This window comes from Triturus cristatus, chromosome 8, assembly GCF_964204655.1.
Source record: "Triturus cristatus chromosome 8, aTriCri1.1, whole genome shotgun sequence".
Classification (NCBI taxonomy): Eukaryota; Metazoa; Chordata; class Amphibia; order Caudata; family Salamandridae; genus Triturus; species Triturus cristatus.
Genome location: NC_140591.1, coordinates 439,890,979 through 439,918,046, shown reverse-complemented (window position 1 = coordinate 439,918,046; position 27,068 = coordinate 439,890,979). Strand labels below are relative to the sequence as shown.

The 27,068-nt window shown below is 45.6% G+C and overlaps 1 protein-coding gene across 3 annotated transcripts in view; it reads right to left on the bottom strand.

The window, feature by feature from the left end:
• LRCH1 (leucine rich repeats and calponin homology domain containing 1) overlaps nucleotides 1-27,068 on the bottom strand; it is a 633,328-nt gene that overhangs the window by 52,668 nt on the left and 553,592 nt on the right. For all 3 annotated transcript variants that reach the window (XM_085621846.1, XM_085621844.1, XM_085621845.1), the window contains one exon: nucleotides 12,133-12,210. In XM_085621846.1, the coding sequence (XP_085477972.1) occupies nucleotides 12,133-12,210 (78 nt within the window). The remainder of the gene's footprint in view (nucleotides 1-12,132; nucleotides 12,211-27,068) is intronic.

Sequence of the window (27,068 nt, the reverse complement as noted above, 5' to 3'; positions counted from 1 at the left end):
CGGCTGCGGCACCCTACCTCAGCCCCGGGAGCCACTGAAACGTGGGAGTCCTATATAGCCCCTGCATCATCCTGCTCGACTGCAGGCGGCTCACAAATGCCACCCCTAAAGTCATTCCATTTGGACCATACTTCCCCCCATTTCCTGGGGCACCCTCTCGCAATATATACAGTCTTTTCTCGCAGCATGCACCAGTCCATGTCGCCGTGCCAGTCCGAGAGTTTTGGTGGAGTAGGGCTTCCCCAGAGTCTGGCAATGTTCCGTTTAGCCACCATTTGACCAAGCGTCACCCAGAGCCTTCCCTTCGGTGGCAGGTCCGTTGGCTCCCAGATGTTCAGGAGACACCTCTTGGCCTCTGGGCGAATTTCCACCTCCCATACCTCCTCCATACACTTCACCACCCTCCTCCAATAGCGTTGAATCTGGGGGCAGTCCCACAACACGTGGAAGAAGGTGCCCGTCCCCCCACATCCCCTCCTACAAAGAACTGTGTCAACCCTGCCCATGGTGTGCAACCTAGTACAGGAGAAATAGATTCTGTGTAGCAGCTTGAGTTGGATCAGGCGCAGCCGGGCAGATATCGCGACCTCCCTAGGGGAGGCTAACGCATAGAGCCATTCCTCATCATCTATCTCAAGCCCGTCAGCGACCCACTTGTCTCTAAGGGGCAGCAGCAGATCAGGGGGGTTGTTAATTAGTTTTTTGTATGTGAGGGAGATGGCGTGTTCTGGGAGGTACCCATCCAGTAACCTATCTTCCAGCGGGGAGGCTTGCGGCGGCTTAGTGTCGGGTGGAATATTTGCCTGTAAGGAGTGCCGCACCTGCAGGTATCTGAAGTATTCAGTGTGTGCAAGCTCATATGTGTCCTGCAGTTGGGCGAACGTACGGACCCCCGTGGGGCCCCAGATGTCTCTGATTTGGGAGATGCCTATAAGGTCCCAGTTGCGGAAGCCCTTAGTGCGTCCAAGATTGCCCAATTGTTCAGACGCCCAGAGCGGCGTGGCTAGTGTTAGGACTCCCTCCCATCCGAGCTTCCTCTGGGCCATGCGCCAGACTTGTACCGAGTGAAGGGTAGGACCCGTGAGGTTGTGCGTACCTCGTTTGGAGTAGAGTGCTCTCTCATAGTTCCCACCGGGAAGCAGCCACCGATCCATACCGAAGGCTGGGTCGTTCCCGTCACCATATGTCCCGTGATTTATCGCTGTGAGATGGGCCGCCCAGTAATATTTACGAATATCGGGAAGGGCTATACCGCCGTCGTACCACCCCAACGTGAGTTTATTCAGCGAGATTCGGGGCGACCCTGCCCATAGGAGGTCCCGCAGCGCCGCCTCTATCGCCGCAAAGTAGGCGTTAGGGACTAAGTCGGGATAGTTTTGTAACGCATAGAGGAACCGTGGCAACCCCAGCATCTTGAATAAGGCTGCCCGACCCAACAACGACATTGGCAGGCGCTGCCAGGCCTTGGCCTCCCTCTGCAGCCGAACCAACGGTGGCTTGAGGTTGCGCTCGTACAACAGGGTCTTGTCAGTCGTGATGAATATTCCCAAATACCGGAAACCGTCGTCCGCCACCCTGATAGGGCACGCGTCAGGGAGCCTCGGGGGGTCGCCCCGCAAGACGTATAGATGTGATTTGGCCCAATTGATCCGGAAGCCAGAATTACGCCCGAAACTCGCAAATATGTCGAGTGCCACGATGAGGGACCTGCGCGGCCTGCAAAGGTATAAGAGAATGTCGTCGGCGTAGAGGGATATTCTGTCCTCCCACCCCTCCGTCCACGCTATACCTCTGAGATCTACGTCCTGCCTTATCCAGGCCGCGAGCGGCTCAAGGGAGAGGGCAAAGAGAAGAGGAGAGAGGGGGCAGCCCTGCCTAGTCCCTCTGGCAAGTGGGAACACCTCGGACCATTTGTTGTTAACCAGTACCTGCGCTAGGGGTTCGGTGTATAAGAGACGCACCCAGGCTATAAATTGAGGTCCAAATCCGAATTTATGCAGAACTGCAAACATGTATGGCCACTCTAAGGTGTCGAAGGCCATCGTGGCGTCTAGGGAGACCACCACTGCGTCTTCCTGCAGTCTGTGGCGCTGCCCCAGAACACCGTGCAACCGTCTGATGTTGAGGGCCGTGTTACGGTGAGGCATGAATCCCGATTGGTCCGGATGGACCAACGAGGGAAGCACTGCCTTAAGCCTGTTGGCAAGCGTCTTTGCCAGTATTTTGGGCTCCGCATTGAGGAGCGAGATTGGCCTGTAGGAGGCACAGGAGTCCTTGGGTCTCCCGTCCTTAGGGAGTGCCACTATAGTCGCGATGCGCTGGTCGCGGGGTAGGACCCCCCTTTCCTTGCTTCGATCGAACATGAGTTTCAAGTATTTGCTCGTGACATCCGGACGGAGTTTGTAAAGCTCTATCGGAAGGCCGTTGGGTCCGAGAGCCTTTCCCTTGCGAAGTTCCCCTATTGCACGCTGCAGTTCGGATTCGGTGATCGGGCCATCCATAGTTCCACGATCTTCTTCCGAGAGGGAGGGCAAGCGAATGTCCGTTAAGAGGACCCTGGAGTCCTCCTCCGGCCTGTCAGACTCACTCCGATAGACCCGCTGGAAGTGTCTCGCGAATTGGCTAACTATTTCCCTGGGTTCTGTCACTACAGTCCCAGACTCGGTGCGTATTTCAGGCACCAGCTTGCTGGCTTGTTGTTTTTTCTCCAGCCAGGCTATCAATTTCCCAGCTTTATCTCCCTGATCATAGATCGTGCCCAGCTTGTGTTGAGCCACTGTCTGAGCCTCCTGGGTAACCAGAGCCCTATATTCCGCCGCCTTCAGCTGCAATTTGTGCCTAGCTTCACGACCCCCCCCCTCAGTCGCCTCCCCCTCCAGAGCCTCCAATTCCGCCTCAATCGTAGTAACCTGCAGGCGCCGCTCCCGACGTCGTGCCGCTATGACCGAGAGCGCCTCCCCTCTAATCACGGGTTTAAATGCCTCCCATAGGGTGACCGGGGAGTCTACGGAGCCCAAATTATCATCAAAGTACTGGGAGATTGAGTCGGACACATGTTTCCTGGTGTCCTCATGTTTCAATTGCCAAGCGTTCACGGGTACTATCCCTCCCTCCCGGTGAGTGCCAAAGACGATGTGTGTACGGACAGGTGAATGGTCGGAGATACCCCTAGGCAGGAGCTCCGTCTCCCGGACTGTCATATCGGGCTGCAGGAGGGTAAGGATATAATCTAGTCGTGAGAAGGAGTGATGCGACCCCGAGAAGAAGGTAAAGTGGGTGTCTGTAGGGTGGAGCAGCCGCCAAACGTCTGTGAGTCCGAAGCGGTCAATAAATTCTGCCAACCACCCCTGCCCTCGAGGGAGGTCCCGGGGAGGCTGCCTATCACGGGTTCCTGACACCACGGCGTTAAAGTCCCCACCTAGCAGCAACTGACCCCCGGGAAGGGAAAGGAGCAGCGCACCCAGATCCGCGAAGGCCCGGGCCTGGAGGCCAGGCGGGATGTATATGGAAAGCAGGGTGAGTGTACGTCCCTCCCACCGTCCAGAAACAGCCGTGAAACGGCCCTGCGGATCAGTTTTGACCAGGTCTATATGGAAAGGCAGTGAGCGCCGCAGGAGGATCCCCACTCCCCGGGAACCAGATGTAAAGCCAGAGTGCGCCGCCAGCATGAAGCCATACCTATTAAGGGCCTGACAGACATTACCCATCAAATGAGTCTCTTGCAGCAGCACCATCACGTCCGGCTGGTGCCTTTTGAGGAATTGCAGGACTATAGTGCGCTTAAGCCTGTCCCCCAACCCATTGACATTCCAGCTTAGGACTTTTAGGCTCTTCTCCCATCGGCTATCCATCGCCCTTGCTCTGCAGGGTGCCTCGTCCCACCACCCCAATGTTCCGGCTGCCGCAGTGATGACCTAGTTCGTGTGACCATAAACTCCCCCCCTCCTCCCCCCCCCAAACTCAACAACCCCCAACATCCCCGCCACCCCTTGCCCAACAGACCCCCCCCTCCCTGCCCCCTGCTCCGTGGGCTCAAAACTACCCACCACCCCAATTAGCAGAGCGCCTGTCGCCCAACCCTACCCCGGTGAGAGCCCACCGAGGAACTTACGTGGGAAGGTCGTGAGCCAGCCCAATCCTGACCGCCCGCCCGTGGTGCCCAGGTAACGCAGCCCCCAGGTCCACAAAACATCTGCTACATAAGGAGCCCGGCTAAGCAACCCCAGGCATAAAGTCTAAGCACCTCATGGAGCATGCCAGTCTCACAGTTAACAACCATAATACTTTACTGTCCGATGGCTTCTATGTCGAGCGTCCATGGCTCATCTCACTGCGTCGTCTCTTGGCGTGTCCCAACGAGGACTATTCGATCTTGACCGCCAAGACCGCTGGCTCTGCTCTCCCCTGTCCACTCGCCCCGTCGCTGACCCGGGGGAGGAGTTCCCCACGCTTCTCCACTGTTCACCATCGCGCCGTGGGTCCCGGGACGTATCCTCTGAGTCCAGCCACTCCTGCACCGCCGCAGGCGATGTGAAGAAATGGGATTTGCCACCAGCTATGACCTTCAATTTGGCAGGAAAGAACATCATGTACCGAATCCCGCGGTTACGGAGCGCTGCCTTCACCCCCTGAAAGGAGCGCCTCTCCTGCTGAACCTGGAGCGTGAAGTCTGGGAAGAAGCGAACAGTGGCGCCCTCGTACTTCAAATCCCCGTGTTGCCTAGCCGCCTGGAGAATTGCATCGCGGTCTCGATAGTTTAGGATTTTGGCGATGATCGTTCGCGGGAAGGCCCCTGGTTTGGGTTTCGGGATCGGGGCCCTGTGCGCCCGCTCGACCGTGAACAGTTTAGACAGTCTCTTGGGTTTAAGGTGTTGAAGGATCAAATCCTCGATAAAGAGTTCCATACAGTCCCCTTCAAGGCCTTCCGCCACACCTACCACACGGATGTTACTTCTCCGGGCCCGGCCTTCCTGCTCGTCGAGTCGCGAAGCAAGCAGTCTATGCTGGTGTATGAGTTCGTTAACCCTCCCGGTGAGCCGCTTCTCGGATTCCTGCAGGGTGACGATGTCAGCTGCATTGGTTTTAGAGCGGTCGGTGGTGGTCCCCAAGTCAGCCCGGAGCAAGTTAACTTCTATTGTGATCTTGTCCATTTTCGTCTCCAGGTTGGTGCCCAGGGTTTGAATCGCGGCCATAATGGACGTCAGGGAGGGTTCCGCCTGGCCTGCCGCCTCCTTCGCCGTCCCACCAGGTTGCGTCGCCGGTTTGGCCACTGTGTAGTTGTCCAGTTTGTTTGACTGGGTCGCGGCTCCTCCTTTAGGCCGCATGGCGCCGCCGGTACCTCCGGGGACAGCGTCCCCCCTGCCCCTTTCGCTCGGAGGCGCCCGCAGGGGGCCGCGCCAGCCCCGGTCGCCCAAGTGTAGTCGGGCGCAACCCTGGCACCGCCGGCACTCCCCTGGTCGAATTGCCGGGTAGGGGGGCCCCCAGACGAACCTTGCGCGTCCGCTGTATAGTCAGGAGCCTCAGTCGCCTCTCGGGCCGAAGATCGTTCGCCCAGGTCGCACCAACGGCAATGAAACAGGGGCCCAAGCCGGCGGGCCACACAGGTCACCCCACAGCAACTGCCCCGGCTGGTCTCACGTCCTTGCCCCTGCCGAAGCAATCCGGAGGTTCGCGGCCCACCTCCGAGATCACGGCGCCTCCTGTCTCAGCTCCGGACAAGCAGGGCCCCTGCCGCTGCACTCTGCTCCTCTCTCTGTTCGGCCCCCAGAGGCTGTGGGGGCCCTCAGTCACCGATGGCAGGCTGCAGGAAGCCAACGGCCCCCAGGCTCCGCAGGGGGAACAGCGCCGTCCTCGGCGGCGCCCCTCCGCGCGCCGCACGCGTCAGGCCGAAGCCGGGCCTCCAAGTAGAAAGGAGGCGGCCCCGCAGCTCCGGAGCGAGGCACTCGGCCGCCGCCGTCGGTCGCGGCAGCCGCGTCAAGCCCTCCGAGGGTCCTCGGGGTCCGCAAAAGCGCTCCGCTGGATCACTGGGCCCTGGGGGAGCCGGGGGGCATTCACTGACCAGCCCCGCAGCTCGAATAAATGGCGGATGGTAGAGGACACCAACGGTCCCGGCGGAGCTCAGGAATCAGGCGGCCATTACGTTCCCTCTCCCTCCTTTCTGAACCCCTCCTTAGTACACAACTGTGCTACTACATCGCTCACTGCATCAATGTCACACCCTCTGGTATCAGTACTGGAGGGATTATTTTTTCATTACTTTAATCCTGTTTACATTGTGAGCTGTGTAATACAGGGCTACTGTAAACCACCTATATCTATGTCACAACTCCATTTATCTCGGAGGATGAACTACGTCTCTGTCCTTTTATTGTGGTTGACTCACAGATGAGTCAAGTAATCTATGCCTCCTGGTTGCTGCCACCGGGACAGTGACGTAACAATAGCCCCCGCTGTGCAGGGTGCCCCCGAGCTCTAGGGGGGTCCTCAGGCACTGTGCACGGGTGGCAGCTGAGATGGATTGCTCCTCGACCATGGCTGGGTATACTTCACAGAGGTTATACCTTGATTGGTTGTAAGGTGTGTACTTCTTGGGGTTGCACATCTAACACTTTGTAATGGACTGCCCACAGTATATATTGTGGCAGACTGTATAATGCCTATCCTATGGGTAGAAACTCTGCATATCTTGGGCGGGCAAAGCATATACGTTGGCTGGTATAATAATAGTTCCTTTGGGAACTTTACTCTGCCATAATTAGCCAAAGAGCCTTTAATTGGAGATTCATAATTTGCTACATCTGGTGGGCTGTCACTCTTTCTCTGCTGTTTTATCTTTGCAAAAGATTTTCAAAGCGCATTTTTTTAATGCACATTGAAAACAGTAAACCCTCTCCCCCTCTCAGCCCCGGCAGACCAGCTCTGTAATATTTAACACCCACCCACATGATTACTAGCTTGTTCGTCTCTCGCTTACAGTCTTACATTATATGTTCTTATCACCGTCTTGAGTTTCAACCAGTCTCAGTGATTGCAAAGGCTGTGGGCTACCCAATGTTATTGCTTGGTTCATCAGGTAGGTGGCTAAGAACCCCATGTTTTTGCATATGTACAGCCCATATCTTGCAATTCCCAGGTATGTTTTCCCATGGCCAGCAAAGAAGACAGTTTGCCTACCCATTCATGAATAATCAGGATACTGGTCAATTTCCAGTTTTGTACCATTAACTACGTCAGTGCCACAATCATATTGATCGCAACTCGCTAGTCAACATCTTGTCTTCAGCGGGACAGAGATGGAGCAGCACAGTGGCTGGGTCCAATTTTAGTGGACAGCCTCCAACCCCCTTTATGTGACTTAAAACTTCTTACCAAAGCATTCGTAATTTTGGACAGAACCACCACACATGGATGTCATTACCCTGCCTGTTACAACTATTCCAGCATAGCCTTAATGTTTGTGGATACACCCCCTTCAATCTCTTTGGTTTTAAGTGCCATAATGTCATGTATTTGTAGAGGGACCCTCTGTTCGGGACACTTCTACATGTAGATGTTAAGTCTGCCCACAGTGTCTGCCATTGTTTCATTCGCATCTCTCACTTTAAAATACTTTGCTATTTCTTCAAGTAGGACCACTGACCCTATCTGGTATATGCTAGAGATCAGGCCTTTCGGGAAAATGTAACAAGGGAACATTTCTTTCCAGTCGTTGAACGGTCTAAAGGCCACCATTTTGTTATCTGGTTATATTACCCAGTGACACATCATGCTCTCATTTTCCTGTAGTTTATATTCTTTCTTCTACTGTTTAAATATTTATGTCAGCTTTATTGAACAAGTCACAAAAGACCCAGAAGCCGCTCTCTGCCCACCCTCTGTCCTTACCGCTGAATCACCCAGTGTGAATTTTGGGTTTCCTCACAACATACATGAAGAGGGAAAGGATGTCAGGTGTTCTTTTTTGACCACAGCATCCTATATGTCCATCGTAGGTCTCAGGATCTAAAAGACAGAATGCTGTGGGCCCATCAACCTTGGCTTGCCATGGTATTGCCTAAAGTGCCCTTCTCAACATTTTTGCACACATGTGGATCCAGTGTATTTCTGTCTCCCATTGCCACTCGAAAAAGACACCGAACTGTGTAGCGCAATAGTGCTGCCTAATGTCTGGCAATCCAAACCCACTTGAACGTCTGTGTGACTGCAAGACCGTCTGCCACAAGTTAGCTTTCTTAGCCACCCATATGAATCAGTCCACTGATCTCTGTGAGTCACTGAGTTTGCCCTCTGGAAATCTTCCCAGGCAGCCTTAAAGACATATCATAATCTAGTTAAGATAAAAAGAGCCTAGGGTAGTTGGCTGCTTGGAGATTCTGAAGTTTAGTTGTGATATAAATCCCTAGGTAATTCATCTCATCTGTGGACCAGTAAAGGGAAAGTATTTCCCTACTGCATCTTTCATGGCTTGGAGATACCTACTCCCAATGCTTCATTTGCTGATATATTGACTTTGAAACCTGACAATGTCTCAAATCTGCCAAGTAATTCTAGTGACACCAGGACAGAACAACATGGATCTGTGCTAGTTAGTAAAATGTAATCTGCAAATAATTACAGTGTGTGCTGCTCACCTCCAAATGCCATGTCCTAGGTCTCAGGGTGTTTCCTAATGTGGACGGTCAGTGGTTCAAAGGTCAATATAAACTATAGTGGCGACAGGTGGAAAGCACTGACAAGTTCCCCTATGCAGTAACAATAGGACTGATTTCTCACCGTTCACCAGAACTCTAGCAGACGGCGCCTGATAGTTTCCTGCAATCCAGGTCCGCATGTTTGGTCCCAAACCAATGCCCTCAAGCACTCAAAACAGGAACGGTCAACCCTCCCTGTCAAATGTTTTAATAGCATCTACTGACCAGATTGTTAGGAGATCTTTCAAAGGGTTGCCTTTTCTATGAGGCAGAGGACTCCACATACGCTGCTTGGTGGTTGGGAACAAAACCCGACTGGTCAGGATGGATTAAATAAGGTATGTGGGGGATTAAGCGGGTTGCCAGTTCCTTGGAGTATATTTTAACATCAGTGTTAGGGAGTGCTATGGAGTGATATGCCTTACACTGTTCGGGTAATGTTCCTTATTTGTGTATTAGCGAGATGTGAGGCTCTGCAATAGTAGGCATCACTGAGCCTGAATGTAAAAAGGAAAAGAACAAAGACTATCTTCGGGACGAGATCCGGGCTACAGTATTTGTAAAATGATTTTGTTAGTCCTTCTGGACTGGGTGATTTATTAGGATGAACCTCGTTGATAGCTTTAGTTACCTTTTCTGGAGTTATACGTGCCTCCAAGGCCAATCTGTTGGTGCTCAATAATTTCGGCAGCTCTGCCGAGCAAACAAAGTAAATGATCTTGCTCGGACTCGCTAGCTCCACTGAGTAGAGAACTGAGTATTATTGTTGAAATGCCTGTTGGTTCCCAGCTTCCTCCTTTATAGGATCGCCATCTCTACCCTCCATAGTGGGTATTCTCTTGACTCTCCTGGTTCCACCGAGTCTACATGCTAGGAGGGAGTCCATTTAATTTACTTTTCCATAATATTTTTTTTGCACAGAAACAGTAGCCACTTTTCAGTTCTCTTCATCACCAATAGGCCCAGCCAACCTTTGGTTTTAGTAACACAACAAAGATTTCAAGGTACCTCAACCAAGTACTCAACAAGCTACTTTCTTGTAATGAACATGGACAGTAGGAACATTGGTTCCACACAACTTCATTAAATTCTTGCCTGTTTTTCACTGGGGAGTCCAGTTCTTTTTCATGCAAAGTCACAAATAAAAAACAGGACCAAATGGTGTAATTCATATCATGATTTTCACACAAAATAGCAAAAAAGACTGTTTCTCAATGGGTATCAATAAAATATGCCAATATACTAGAGTGTACTGGGCAAGTGTAATACTGCCATGCGGTGTTGAGGTTCACCTTCTTCAAGAAAACCTTGAAAATAGAGCATACGCAGTGTATTTTACAGCACAATTTCTCTAAACCAACAGGCTAAAGAGCTATACAGATTACGGGCAGTTTATGAAAATCTAGTAGTGCAACGTGGTATGGTCTGCCATTTTCAAACTGTACATAGCATCTTTCTTCACTTCATTTTCTTTCAGTTTTGCCTCTAAGCAAATTCTTAGCCATATAGTGTAACAGAGAATCCAATTGAAAAAGGGAGGATGAAAATATACAATGTTATTACAGATCTCCCAGCCACAGGCCTACTGCTGAATTAAGTACAGTTTACAGGAGCAGGAATCAAGCACTGTACACCAGTCTCACATGCCAATACTTCAAACAGCATCTAGTAGTAATATCATAGAAAGCTTGATTGATCTAAATAAAGAAATATCTTCACAACAAGTCACGAATTAACAGTCATAACAGTAAGTGACCTCTGACACCAAAGAACACTAAACACCAAAAGTCTACCAAATTCAAATTGAACAATAGATCAAAGAAACTTCAAATATATTTAATGAATGAAACCATTCTGTATAAAACAGCAACATGTTAGTATCTAAAAAATATACAGATTACCATGAAAGTAAACATTTTTCAGTTTGCCTAAATAAGCCAGTTTCCCCTCAAACAAAATAATGCAAATGTAATGGACATTAGTATGATGTCTGGAATGGCCACAATAAGTGAGGTATATGCACCACTGTTCTAGGGACACCATTATGACCAGGGCTGTCACAATTTTGTCACAACTGTAGTGGAATTTATTTTAGATCACAGTACTCCGATCGGTGAACTGCAATTAAATGACAACCAACATGTTTGGAGTAAATAATGGAAATGACGCTATACTGTAAACTATTCATGGAGTGTAAAAAGGGCACATTCCAAAATATTGAAGTGAATTTCTTTCCACGTTCATGGTTTGAGACGCAGGGCCTATATATCCTTCCCAGCCCATCTTTATTATGTTCTGCCTTTTATCAAATATTTCTTTCTCAGCTTATAATAAGTCGAGAGCTACAAGTGACAAATGGCTTATATTTCATACCCTTTTCTCTCTTCTGTTCTTAGGTATGTTGTTCCCAATTCTAAATAAATGCACATTTGGTAAAATATAAAGATCTTCTTTGTTTCTTCCCACCCAGGAAAATGTTTCAAATATGAACATTAACTAAGTGGGAACAAAAGTAAAACTGGGTGCCTTAATGTTAAAGTATAGCAGATACACAGAGGCATGGACCACTATCATCATTTTAAACACTTTTTATGTGAAAAGACAAGAGAGTAAAATTTAAAAATAAAATGGGACCCAATTGTCTTGAAATTACAAATACTATTTTACGTTTTTCTTCAGAGGACAATGGGACCAGGCCTCTGAGCTACCTCTTTTGAGTTATATTTGAAAGGGCTAGGTGTCTCGCATGTCAAAGTAAATGACAATCGTTTTGTACCTTTCAATGAAAGGTGCTATTTTGTCCTTGTGCACGAGTTACAAATTAATGCAATTAATGTAATGTTACAAATTAATGAAATTAATCACGTAATTACACAACAAGAAATATCTCGAACTTAACAATCTATCTGTATAGAGTCATTGATTATTTTAAAACAGCGTTTAGGAAGCACCTTTTGTGTCCTGCACATGAAACTTTAAACAAACTTTTTTAAATGATTATTTCAAATCCCAAAGCAATTTAATAAAAGAGACGTGAAATAATGTCTAATCTCATTTTCAATAGAAGATGAACAGTTTGAATCTTTTGCGTTACTATTTTCATTAGAATGAGTCATGAATGCGTCAAATAAATTCTATCCTTGTCCTGCACTTCAAAGGAATTTCTTTAATTTCAAACGCGGATTTCTCCCCCAAAAAACGTAATTGAACGGTTATGTACACATTGGCTGCATTCAAATATAGAGTAACAGCGGTGCAGATCTACCCACTGCTTCTCAAAGGACCCAAATAAGCATGTGGAACTATGTATTCAAATAGCACAAAGTCTTCCAAAGCACACCAATCCCCATAAAAAATCTGAAAAAATAAAGGCCAGAGAATTACAACAGAAATGTTTCAAAATGTTATTTAAACAACCTGTATGAATAAAACACGACAGTACCTCTGGGACCCCCATTTTCCGACAAGCATCGAGAAAGTTTTCCACATTCCTCCGGCATTTGGCCATGCTCAATTTTGGCTGTAAATAAAGAATAATAAAAGTGTTAGTATACAGAAAAATGAAAGAAAAAAATGCACAAACACAAAAATATAGCTACATATTCTAGTCCAAGAGTCAATGCATTGGGGAGATGTAAGGTGGTTATCTGATTCACGTGCAAATTTAGGAATTTACTGCATGTAAAATTCTCATTCAATTCTTTTGCACGACTGACTTCCCTAACTGTAGTGTTCCACACTACAGAGATTCTACTGAACAGGGTTAGGAAATGATCACAGAAATACTAAAAATATCTCTTGATTTCTGTATAATGTTAGTGATGGAGAAATGAGCAGACACAGTCCTCCTTGGTTTTAGATTTATTAATTAGTTAGAGCCACGTCCTCAGAAACCAAAGCGCTGTCTAGTCATGCAATGGGTTCCTCCTTTCTTTAGTGAAATCCCAATTGCTTCTTGCCAGGTTTCTTCATGTTTTCACACACAGCAGGATCTCCTCGTTCTCAGGGTATTCGTTTAATACTAAAAAGAGCAAATGTCGCTAGGACAGACAACCCTTCCTTTAGATCACTCTTTTCACAGATATTGGTCATGCTAACCATCACTCCCATCCTCCTATGCAGTCTCTTATCTCATATGGATTGGTCCGTTCCAATAAGCCCCACCACCAAACTCTTGGCATGTTCGCGTATGGAGGTTGCTGGTCATGTTTTCCTCTCTTCTGACTCCTTCACTACGCTCTACTGTCAGATGGGATATGGTCAGCGTTGCGGTGAGAGGAAGCCAGAGGCATTCAAAGCAGGTGCCGTCACAAGTGCAGTGATGAAGGGAGAGAAACCATTAATCGACCATGAAACAATGGGGCAATGCCACAGAGGAGCAGGAGATGCCAAGGTGCAAGAAAAGAGACTCAAAAACAAGAGCTGGAGACAGCCGAACACCAAGAGTGAGGAGTGACAGAGATGAGGCGGGTGCCACCAGGCAATGTGGAGAAGGAAGATTTGCTGTAGCTGCAAGGCTTTGGGAATGCTGGTGTGTGTTGTAAGGGAGAGACTGTGGCACAAAAGAAACACTGGCACTAGGATCACCTGTTAGCCCTCGAAATTCCTTGTTTTCCCTTCAAAGGAAAATGCCCTTTTGCAGAAAAGTATTTCTTTACTCCCAAATCTCTCTGTGAAAAAGGGTACTGTTTGTGCAGTTTCTCACACTTACGGCACCACTTAGATGAGGAGATGTGTGGTTTAATTTAGAGGAGCAGTGATTTTTCTCATATGCACTCCATTTTATGAATGCTTCCTGTCACTCACCTGGGAATGTCCCATCCACAGATGTAAGTTGTTCTTAGGAACACCGTTGTTCCGCCTAATTTATGCATGTGCTGCACAGGGATAGTTTCTCACAGGACACAACTACATGCCTATCTGTGATGTCTCTGTTTGTGTGATCAGCCAGAGAGTTTGCATGCAGAGAAGTCCATGATGAGTCACACTAATTCACTAAAACTCTTTGCACATAAGGTCCTCTTGCTATTGGGAAAACATTGGAAAAGGATGTGGGGAATCAAACCAGCTGCTCATTAGGGATATTGTGTTCTCAATCTATTCCAGTGCCTGCTTCACCAGTGGGCCATAATCTGGATCGGTGATGCTTCCCCAAGGCTTTCGACATTGGAAGGGTAAAATGATGCACACGTAGGGACCTGCCAAACAATGCCGAATGCCACTGAGGTGCCAGAAATCTGAACTGGGATGTCAATCCTGGGCACAGGTCACAGAGGTACAACAAAATGGCTCAGAAACAGGACTTCCAGTATGGCCAACTTGGTACTTAGGAAGGTGAGCCGACAGTGGGCAGCACTGGTGCTATGAAACCTTATTTAGGTGGCTAGATAGCTTAGTAAATATCAAAATCTACCTAAACATGTTGTGGAAAAAGAGTAGTCACTGTGGCATTTTCATATCTTTCCCTTGTGGCCGGCAAAGCCAAGGCTTATACAATAACTTGGCCTTTTTCAGATATGTCTTTTCTGTCTCTCGCGAAGATACAGTTGAAAAAAACTAAGACGCTGTGCTTTACCGATTCATAATTAAATGTAATGCTGCCTTGCTTTGCTGTTGTACGTATCATGCTGCGGCAACAAATGATGGATGGAATGCTGAATAAATCTCTTGGATTAAAACAAGAGATCTGCGTTTAATCCATCTTTCTTTTGCTCCAGGTTGGAACCAGCCATGGTACGTATTAACATACAAAAAAACGACATAAAAACGCAACACCAAAATCAACATAAAAATCAACATAAAAACCCTATAATTTGCAGAAGGTGCTGTGAGTACTTTCATAGTAAAACAGCTTTTGTTGCAACATAAAAACCCTAAAGAAGTAATTCCATTTTTGAATATTGCAATATTGTGATCAGAATTCCTGTATAAATCTCAGGATAAAGCAATGGAAAAAACCCAAAGAGATGAGAGATTCAGTAGAAAAACCTAAAAGGATACATTTTTCATGTAAGGTCACAGAGTGAGTCTATGCTGTAATGGACATTCTGTTACTCTTGGGCCCTTTCATTTAAAAGCCTGATGCATTCTGGAGGCTGTAGTACATGCTCATTTCAATTGATCCTACTGGACTGAAATTCTAGCACACAATAATTCTTGGTAACAAGCAATCAGCAAGATCAAGAAAAGTGAACCTTTACTGCTGAGGCATCAGAATCATTTACCAAAGGCAATGGAAGAGAGCTAAGCTTCACTATTGACCTCGGTTAACTTCTGATGACCTATCACAGGGGCTTCTGATTGGCAGCAAGTTAACCAGAAAAAAACTACTTTTGCATCAGTAGGTGCTGCCTTTAAGGCTGTTATTGAGGTTTTTGAGCATAACAGAAAAAGTAAACAACAATCAGATTTATAACTTTTAAATGTTGATATACATTTGACATCTCAACATCCTGCTCTGGCCTAAAAACTGCTATCTTTATGGACACATATTTGTAATGAACACTCAAATTGGTGAGCATGATGCCTTCCTTTCAAGGTCAAGAAATGAAGCAGAAGCAAAGAACAGTGAATGTCCGAAAAACAAGAACTGGCAATATCCAGTGGGTCATGCTTCAATATGACATTAAATGCAAACAAAAGCATGCAGCATGTACTAGTAAATTATAGCCCGACCTATTAGCTTTGCCAATACTTGGTAGTGGTGTTAATGGAGTGGAGGTGGTGCTGCGAAATTGGGTTTATTGACGGTGGTTGTTTTGGTGGTGATGGTATTAGTGGTAATGGTAGCTGTAATGGGAACATTGGTGGTATTCGTCATGGTGTCAATATAGTGGCACAGATGGTGGTGGTATTGGTGGTACTGCTGTGAATGCTGTTACTGGCAACATTGGCATTGGTGGTGATATTGTGGCATTGGTGGCAGTATTGGCAGTGGTATTAGCAGTAGTATATGTTTAAGTGGTGGTATTGGCAGTCGATTTTGCTTTTATGCTATAAAGAATTAAATGTGTCAGATTGTGATAGTTGAGTGTACTTTTGCGATGTAAAACGAACCCTCGTACACTGTAATGCAAGCACGTCATATGAAGTAGAAGGATACACTAAACATGCAAACATAGTGAGGGAACTACTCCTGTGAAAGAGTAAAACCTATTCTATGTCTATATTAAAGAATGGAAACAAAAGGTAACAGGGACACCCAAAGCAGTTTATAGTGAGGCCTAAAAATGGATGTACAAAACATCAGACAATGCGCACACTATATAAACAAGCACTGGCAAGACCAAAAGGTCTAGCTTATAACAGAAAGTGCGTGAATGCTTAAATTCATGCAGTCACTACTTCGTTTGCCCATGGTCTTGGTAACTCCTCCTTGTGCTCATGCAGCCATTCATGCACCCATTGCCTCATTATTACACTCACACATTTGTCTATTTACAATACCACATGCACAAACTCACCGATCAATAAAGAGGCACTTACAATTGTAATCGATGGTTGATGGTATGTGAGAAACAAACATACAACCTATAATTATGATAAAAACTAACCAGCTTAACCACAGTGGCAGTGGGATGCTGTGTGACCATACACAAAAAATGGCATTAATCAGAGAAAGTCCAGTACTCCATAGAGCGACATGCACCCTACAGAGATGCTCTTTAATGAGTAAAAGGATACTAAAAGGGTAAGAACGGGAATTGGTGACTAAAGCAGTAGCCATGCTGTTGGACTTAGCCCTTTTTGGTTAAAGTTCCTTAAACTTTTTGCCTCCCTCCTAGACCTTTTTCTGACATAATGTTGCAGACTTAGATTCTTTGGGCACTTTGACACTGCTGATCAGTGTCAAAGTGCAAGTGTTCTCTGTATAAAATGTTATGGTTATTGGTTGTCCATAATTGGTATGTTTGTCTTACCAGTACAGTCCCTAGTAAACTGCACTATGTGTGCCAGGGCTGGTAATGCAAATGCGACTAGAGGGCGTGCAGCACTAATTGTGCCACCCACACAAGTAGCCCTAAAAAGAGATCTCTGGCCTGCCACTGCAGTGCCTGCGTGCAGTTTGTTAACTGCCTTGTTGTCCTGACAAGTGCACCCACTTGCCAGGTCTTACCTTCCCTTTTTATGTACATCAGACACCCCTATAGTAGGCCCAAGGTTCCCCCCTGGGCAGGGTGCAGTATATGTGTAAGGTAGGACATGTACTGAGGTGTGTACCATGTCTTGACAGTGAAATACTGCCAAATTCGGTCTTCACTGTTGCAAGGCCATCTTGCCCATAGGACAGAATGGGGAATGCTGTTTCACATGTTACCAGCATATCTTCCCATAGGCATAAGATGGAGGGATGGAGTTTAGTGTGCCTGAACTCAGAATGTAATAACACATCTTTTTTTTTTAAGATGATTTTTAAATTGTGCGCTTAAAAACCACGTTTTTAGAAGTGGCTGGTTTCTTGTCTTAAACCATCCTGCGTGCCTCTGCCTGTTTGTGTATTGACCACCTGGGTTTGGATGTGACAGGGTCTGGGGAGTGTCCTGACACCAGAGAAGGGTAGGTGAGACAGCAACAGGCTGGCCTGCATTTGATGTGGGGGTAAGGAGTAGCCGCCCTGGATGTGAAGAAGACTGTGTTGCTGCCCCAAAAGGATGGCTACACCTCCTGCTGAGCGTCTGGGGCCCAGACCCTCACTATCAAAGGAAGAGGATGTGCACTGGCAGGAAGACACCCAGGTCTGGTTTGGACTGGGTTCAGAGCCCCCTGAACACAGACTTCAAAGGCATTTAGGGGTATAAATGTGAGAGCTGAAACCCCTGAACTCAAGACTGAAATCCAGACTGAAAAAGGATTGAAACTACTTTGTGGTCAAGAGGAACCTCTGCCAAAGAAGAACAGCTGAAGAGACTGAAGAGAAGAACTGCCCTTGCTGTGTGTTCTGGGGCTGGCCTGCAGTTTTCTGATTTGACCAAGTAGAGGACAAGGGACTTTGCTGTGTGCTGTGTCCCCCTGCTTGTGAGGACTTTGCTGTGTGCTGTGTCCTGAAGTAGCATGTCTCCAAGGGACGAGGAGAGCTGGTCCCCTGTTGTGGAAACTCAGGAACATAAAAGTTTCCAACCGTGTCTCAGTGACGCTTGGTACGTGGTGCTTTTGCACGCCTGAGACTGCCGTGTCGTCCGTGGTACTGTTTACAAGGAGCCCCGTGATCGCATTGCCCCCGCAACGTAAAACATCATCCACGCTGCTGCATTGCTGTTTGTGGCCCAAGCCGTCATTGTAACAGGTTATGAGCAAAGATCACCGCCGCCGGCCCGAGCCCCAACGTGCTAAAGGATTTCTTGAAGCTAAGAAAGCTGCAAGGTGAAAGGGATCATGATCGCTGTTCACCGAGAGGAATCTGCTCAAGATCGTCAACGAAGGAGAAGGCAGCGCCATAACCCGTGCGGCTACAGCGGCGCCTAACAATGGAGCTGCAACGTCATCGGGGCCGCCCAGCAGGACGTCCGATGAGCGGAGAGAGAGCGAGGCAGAGCATCCCCCCAGGTAAGGCTTGGACTCCGGTCGGGAGCCGCAAGTGTGTGTGGCCTGGGGAGGCATGCAGGAGGCGTACAGGAGTGCTCTGAGCTCTCTCCCGCTGCACCGCGTTAGGCGCGCTGCGTCCCCGAGCAGCCCGTGCCTGCCCAGCAGTACCGGGGCCCCCCTTTAAGCTTATGACCATTGTCTCTGGTGTTGGGGCATAGTGGGGGCCCGAGTTGACGGTGCAGATTGGCGTACAGCATTATTCCTTGCATTACGAACTGCCTGATTCTTGCATTATGAATCGAATTATTCTTGCATTACGAACTGCCTGATTCTTGCATTACGAACTGCCTTAATCTTGCATTACGAACTGCATTATTCTTGCATTACGAATCGCATTATTCTAGCATTACGCACTGCATTATTCCTGCGTTACAAACTGCATTAGTATGTGCATTAAGAACTGTGTTATTACTACATTACGAACTGCATAGCATTGCATTAGGACTGCATTAGATCACTGTGATCTGCTCATTAATACTGCAAGAACCTATAAGTGATTGCTGGCCTAATTACCGGCAGAGCGAAAGATTACGAATACCCATTTGTTGGATTTCTATCGTTTGGTCTCATCGTATTTCTTTTGATAAAGATACCGCTCTTTATAAAATCAGTGTGGTGTCCATTAGTGGTATTATCACTGTGTTACTGGGAGTGTGGTTGCAAATACTTTACACATTGCCTTGGAGATAAGTCTGGCTGCTCGTGCCCAGCTACCGGAGGGTGAACAGGGGTTATCTAGAGGGTGTCCATCCTTTCCCTGACTATAAGCAAGGGTCCCTATTTGGACTAAGGTACCTACCTCAGCCAACTAGAGACCCCCAGTTCTAACACATGCGCTATTTTATTTTATTGATTTATTACGTATATTTATGTATATTTTGTCTCCTGCTGAACAAATACAATCCCTGAAGAAGGAAGGATGTGAAAGAGGAATCAAAACTGGCAACCTGACCAGACGCTATATTTTCTTATTTAGTAGAATTAGAATCTGTGCGCTGCAAAATGCACCCGGTGTCTGCTACATGTGTATTAACCCACTACTCTAACTTACAGCTTTTTTATTTTATGTGCGCAGCTGATTGAACCTAACATTTAGCTGTCGATTCTTCCAGCCTACACTCACCCTGTACCTCCATTCCCATTCTCCGGATCTTGTATTCCCACCCCTGCCACAGAGGTCCAAACCATCAATGTCCTGCTATAACAGACAGTTATAAAGCAAATAGGTTTGGTTTTCTGTTAGTAGACGTGTTTGGTAACAGGACACTTTCTGTGTATTACCCCTACTGTGCAAGAAAATCTCATAAAGAAGCAACATCTTCGGCTACGATAAAAATGGAAACTGGAAATTAGGCCTCTTTGCTGAACAGTCTGTATTAGCAGGGTTCATCTGCACCTTTAAGAGTATTTTGAGAAAGAGTCAGAAGATGACGTTTGTGAAGTAAGATGTAAAGATGTGAATAGATACATACAGCAAAATGCTGCATAGTAGACACTTTTGACAAAGGGTGTCAGGTTTAGTTGCACCTTTAAGAAAGTCTCTGTGTGAACAGGTCTTTAATTAGTTAACAAAATAGTTGTTAATCCAATAACATGTTATCATAACAGCAAAGTAAAACAAATGAACATGCTTAAAAGATTAGTGAATAGCACTTTGTCATGACAGAACATACTCCCTAAACAAAAAAGGCTGAACATTGGCAATTCAAATGTTGTTGTGTCAGTCAAGCAAGGACATCGAAGAATGCAATCAGGCTCTTTGCAATCTAACGAAAGGACTACATAATGCCCAATCACCCAAACCTTTTTTTTATTTTAAATATTTTTTTATTTTGTACTTTCAACAGTGCACATTTAATACATATAATACATTCGTTTATTCATTTTCGCAACCTAGTCTTTCAAGTAAATTTCAAAAACAAGAAGACAATTAAGAAAAATAGAAAGACCAAGTATCATGTAAACAGACTAATATACCAATATAGCTCTCGTCAATCCCAAAGTCAAATTTTTCCAAGTAATCACCCAAACCTAAAGTGAACAGAAGTGGTACTACATATCAATTCACAAAATAATATGTCCTTGCTCAAGCAATGAAAACCATGAAAGCAAATGAAAGCAAATGGTTGAAGGGGGCTGACCAACAGCCCACCTGTCTCTCTCTATTTCCTATTGAGATGTTTTGAGGAATTAATGACATGAGGTCATTCAGACCTAAGAAAGTATGTACTGTACTCCAGAGCTGCTCAAATCACCCCATTATCCCTGGTATATTCTCTGGCTATTTCACATGCTTCTTTACTTTCACCACAGCCTCCCCGTCACACTACAGGCTCACACCTTAGGTTATGCTCTTTCTACAATCATGTGCAGCAGTGGTAGGGTACCTAAGCATTAGGTTGAACTAAAAAACACAATATTTTCCGTTAAGTCTGAATGAATAAAGGTGCATCACAGGCAAGGTGTCGCGGAAGTGCTTTTGAATGAAAGGCAGAGGCTAACCCGGAGACCTTGTAACCAGTTGATCATTGCTTGGTCGGCCTTAACAGTTAGTGAATCACGATGAATGGTGACATGCACTGATCTTCCTTTAAGAATTCAGAAAGTACTTGGGAAGCATCATTAGGAATGCAGAGCTTGAAGTGTAGCAGAACGGAGTGTAGCCTCACCATGAGAAGTACCTTATGAGTTGGGCCTTCATGGCAGTGCATTGACACTTTAACAATCATGCACTGCAAAGGACTTCTTGTCAGAATAACATAACTGCTCACCAATCAACTACTGAGTCATCATATAAAGGAAAATCAAGATAATCCGGTGTGAAAGCCCCTTGCTCTATTCTACTTTCTCCTAACATGTTTCTGGTGGTCAACTGGCGCTCTGGCAGACAGCTAAAGCTGTTTTTATTGAGACCTAAAAATATTTACTATTTGTAAAGTACGCTGATGCTTCTGCATTGGAACTCGAGTCACCCACCTGGAGCCTAATTCACAACAACGTTTGCAGTTGCAAGAGTAACTTTAGATCTAGAACCATCAAAAGGCATGTCCATTAATGAATGCTGAATATCCGTAGAAAATCTAGTTGATCTGATCCATGCATGGTGTCTAATACCCACACTCGTTCCCAATGCTCTTCCAAACAATCTGTTGTATCCAGTCCTGACTTGAAAGAAACATTTGCCACATCTTGTCCATCAGTAACTAAACATCACAATATTTTGAGTGGATCCTATGAAACTGCAGGAAACACATGTGATACTCTAATGACTGATCTTAGGGCCAAACTAAATGAAGAATACATCTCCTTAGCAGAAGCCTCTAACATTTTAGACTCCCTATCGGGGAGTAGTAGGGAAGTCATGGGATTACTGCGACTACTTGAAGCTTGTACTATAATGTATTCTGGAGTCAGGTGTTGAAGAAAATCCGGATCCCCTAGGGCTGGTTAGTGTTTTCTAGCAATCTGACGCTTTATTGGAGGGAAAGATCCTAGCTTAGTGCAGGTACCCATTAGGACATCTGTTAATGCTTAATTGAAAGGAAATAAACGCTCTTGTAATGAAGAAGCAGAATCTCAGATCTCTGTTAATAATGTGGTATTTCCCTTGTGTGGGCAGAATAAGGTCAAGATTCAGCTGCCCGAATGTATAACTGTGGCAAATGATGCTGGCTCTTCAGTGGCCATAGCTGGAGTAGGAGAAGATAAACCTACATCTGGAGATGTATCAAGCCCACTTGGATCTTGCAGATCTTGCCAAATATCAGCATGAACGTATCTCACATCAAAAAGATAATTCTCTCTGGTTAGATCTGGTTCAGAATGGACATAAACCATAGTACATGGTGCACTGGCTTCAGTATCTGAAAGAAGAATCAGATCTGCAATTGGCACCTGTGACGTCGGTACTGGCATCTATAACTGAGTCAGCAGCTTCTGCAGAGTAAGCTGTGGTGTCAGACAGAGTGCCTTCGGTGGTACGGAAGGTGTCATTGGGTCCCTGTTTGATTGACCCGAAGCTGACATAGATAGGACTTTAAAACAAGGCATACAGACGCAGCCGGCATTGGGGATATATCTATTGACTTCTGAATAGCCAGAGGCCCCTCTGGAACCTTGAAGCCCAAAGGCATAACAGACAGATCAGGAACAGCACCAAAATTTGAATCCATAGCTTTTTTCAGCTGCTGGAGATTATTTGGCGTTGCATCCTGATCCGTAGGAAGTCGGAATGGGAACAACGCTGTAGACGGTTTCTCAGCGGGGGACGACTCTGCAAGAAGTGCTAGGTGCATCATGTGACCCTGAATGGCGCCATGATGAGAACGATGTTTCTATTTCTTATGGCTCATTTTGAATGTACTTGAGCATCAGGAAATTCATTCTTTTAAATCACCTCAAGAAGGAGAGACAGTCCTCACTCTTGACCTCGATCAGGACTGTCGCACTGCTGACATCGACCAAGAATGAGCCTTTGAATTTCTCATCCCCGCTACCACAAGTTTCATCTCACAGACGCTGATAGCCTTCTTACTCATCTTGGCGCACAACGACATCATTTCCAGTCACAGCTACAGACAAGACATCACAAACAGACATTTTCTGGATCTGAACCCAACATCTGTACAGTTTAAAACCTGATGGTTTTAGGGTGATTCTGCATATAAAAACTTAACTAAATAGGCAAAGTGGCTAAACCATCCAATGACAGTTTAAGCTCAAGATCCTCATCAGTTGGCATGGAAAAAAAGGAACCGACGCCAGCATGAGCAGTGGTGTGTGTGTGTGTGTGTGTATATATATTTGGGATCAGACGTCGTGTCCACTCGAGGAGGAGCAGTACGAGATGACACGACATTGCATGACACACCTGTCAACTCTGTAACACATTGCTATGCAAACGTTTCTGGATCCAGTCTGACGCCTGGAGGTATATAAAAAATGAGGAATCTGCGATTAGGAGTCTCTGTCCAAACATGGAACTTATACCTTTCTTAAACTTGATTCCTAGAATCAGAAATTCAGTAATGCCTCAACTACTAAGTGCTCTTAGCATTCATTACAATAGCATGCATGTGAGGTGCATGCCACTATACTCGGCCATTTTTACTCTCTTTTTGCTGCTTGGGTTACTATGCCATAATTGTAATACTTAATATTTTATTAATATTGGTTTAAGTATGACAGGAATACCGGATTCGTACATTTATATCGATATTGGAATCATAGTGTTTTGGGGGCTTTATTAATTCTTTTATGAAATAATACGCTAACTGCCTCTTTTTGCCCAACATTTACCTTATTGTTCGGCTTCCTACATGATCATTAGGGCATCTTCCAACTTCAGCTTACTGTTCAACTTATGCATATAGGCGGTCAAGGTCACGAACGTTGCATTGGATAATGTACATAGGGCCAATGCTACATGCTATTATTCCTTCTTTATTCGTTCGTTCATTCCACCATCTCACAGATTATCTTGCTTTGCTCTGCTAAGGGACATACAATGTTCTTTTGAAGTGAACTCACATTATCCGGTACCAAACGTATCGTATTATTTTTATGATTGGTAAATGAACATAGAGACCATTATCTCAAATTTCCTCTGCTGTGTTCATAAAGTTCTTTACAGAACAATTCCTCTCCATTCATTTCTTTACTTCATGTAAGTTAGCTAACCACCATACAATCACCAAGCTTTCACAATAATGCCCGACTCAATGCTTCTATTATTCAGAGGAAATTATTAGTTCGAACACTTCTGTGACATACTTCGCTGAATCTCTCATCCACTTTCTTGTCACTTCAGGCGATGGGATAAATATACATTTCTGAGCACTTTAGGGTATACTTCTGTTAGGCATAGGTTGCTGTAGCACCGCACACCTTGGAACTGTGGGTTCCCCATATAGACATGTAGCCACTGAAGCTAACAATACTATCTCCTGATACATTTCTGGTTTTCTTCATATTGCAAATTAATTGCCTCACACTCTAGAAAACTTCCACTATTATGTGATCACGATCATTTCCAGGTCTACAAGACTTTTTGGGCCACAAGACATGTTGGTCTACGCATATTGGTCATAGGTACCTGTGTGAAGGTGCAACGAGCACCTAGGAGTAATTCTGCATAAATGATTACATAATCTGTATTTATGAATTCCAATTACGGCAATGTAATACATACTGGGAATTTAAATGTTGTACCTACTGCAAACTTTGTAAAAACGCAAGCGGCAAAATGCGATGGCTTTCATGGTCAGGGAAATGAAAAAAATCGGAATGAGAGTACGAAAGCAAAGACTTCAAATTGTGTTTTTGCACAAACATAAAATTGGTTTAATTTGTAGCTGGTAACTTATTTTCATGGGCCACTAAACCCGTTTCCGGATTTGTTGTTTGCACCAATGATATGGCCCAGTTGGTGACAGAGTCTCTGCTGAGCAACACACTTCCCACGCTAACTAACCCTGAATGATCAAAGTGCTAATGCTTAGAGGCGCAGGTATCCAAGCCTCTGTTGCAGGGCTCTGTTTAAGCATTTGTCCAGTGTAGGAATTCAAAGCCCTGTTCACAGATGATCAGTTTCGTCTTGACAGATCACATAAAAAGCATGACCTTTGCAAAATCGGAATCATCTCCAAACCCTTCCCCTTCGAGCTTTGCAATTCTGCTTTTTTATCTGCTTTCAAAAGACCTCTGGCAGAACTCTTTTATTTCCAAACTGCAAGAAGTTTTATGGATGGCAACAATACCCACATTCTCAAACACGTTGCTGCTTCAAAACTACTTGTCCTCTACTCCGGTAACACAGCCTACATCCCGACCAAACTTACAAGGGCAGCCAGACAAGAAATCTGATAAGCACCAACGCCCTTCTTCTCATCCCGCCCCACCCAGACAAACAAAAAGCCCTTTTACGCTCTTTCTCGAGCAATGCCCCCAAAACCTAGAACTCTCTCCCACTATACCCCAGAACTAACCTATCCTTAATGAGCTTTAAGAGACAATTGAAAGAATTCCTCCTCAATTGGCATCTTAACCCTCCGACTGACTGATATGGTCTTCGACTCTGTTGTATAGCGCTCTAATACCCTCAGGTCTTGCCAGAACTTTATAAAACTCTTTAAATAAATGAAAAGCCCCCCCATCACCTCCTGTCTATAAACCTCTTTAAATAAAATAAAAAAATATGAAGGTCCCCATCACCTCCTAACTGTGGATAATACTTTGGTGGGTGTGAGTTAATTTTCCTAAGCTAACTCCATACAAACCAAATTTACTATTTCCAAAAGAAGATGCTTTACTCTGCAGCACACGGGTGTGGTGGGAATATATGAGCACTTGCATTAAGATGGCTCAGGTGTAGGTATGTGTTCATGTATGTGCACAAATCTAGCTACACAGCAAACGAATGCTGAACAATGGAGGCCATGGCAGATCACTGGGTGAAGAGAGCAGCTGGAGGTTATGGAAGTACATAGACTGGAAGGGAAGGGAACTCGTTGGGTTTGCCTAGTAGTGGGACTTTCATCAAGGAAGTGAGCAGCTGAGTGAAGTAAACCCATACCTCTCACCACCCCTGATCCTACACTGCTCTCCTGTTGACAAGTAAAATTGGTCTTTTGACTGGTTTCAACCGTATTCAAAATGCCTACAACATAGTGGTTTCTCCCAACAATTTTTTTTGATTACATTTCCTCATCTCTTGTTTTCCAAGAATTCAAGTGCTGTGTAAATGAAATAAATATTTTCCTTCATAACACAAACGTAGTCTACAACATGAGCAAAAGGCACCAGCTCACATTTTGCTCAATTTAAAAAACATATAATGTTTCTCCTGCACTTCCATCCTTCCAATGATTAACAGTACATAAAAGAATACCATCAACATCTCCGTTTATTGTCCGGTAGATCTGCTTCAAAACGAGCCCCACATTTCCTTACAGCCATTTGTGTAATTTTATAACCACTGGTCTACCGCTGGACCTAGGCTGAGAATCACACTAGAATCCACCGGCAGGGTAGGTCGTCAGTGTTTTCGTCTTTTTCAGATTTGGTTTCAAACATTTATCCGAAACCAATCAATGCTCTCTCTCCATGGACATTACCTAGATATTTACTCCTAAGGTCCTTATGGCCAAATATATCTAAGCATCTGATACACAAAGTATTACTCAACTGTATCTCAGGGTCACACACTACTGGGGATGCAGTATTGCTCAAACATTGTCTCATCTGCTGAGCTGGAGTCATCTGTGCTTCATCAGTATGTTATTCAGTCTTCCTGTGCATGCTCGGAGGGACTGGTCAATGTCAAACACGCTCAGGAGACTGGTTCGATGGTAATGTGAGCGTGTTTGAATTCTGCCACCTGCGATGCATCCTTTTTGTCTTCCAAAGAGACAGAGCTCCAGCTGTCAGATCATTGATCAAGTGAACTGTTATTCACCTGGGCTTCATCAATTACCTGGCAAAATAGACTTGCAAAACTCCTAATAAAGAAGATGTGTAGTACTTCCCCTGAGGTGGAGGTATTTGACACCCCAATATTTGAGTTACTTGCAAGTGGTGGAAATGAGTGTTGTGTTTAAACTAGTGACTAATACACAGGAGTGTGTGAGACTCCTCTTAGACATCTGCAAAGAAAAAAATATTTTACAGATTTTTATATACTTTATCGGATTATTCGAATTTAAACTAGTGATACAAAGCATTGTTTCAGAGTTGCTCAGGCTCCTCTGTGGAGATTCAAATTTCGCTTTCATACTTCTTAGACACAGAATAATTGCA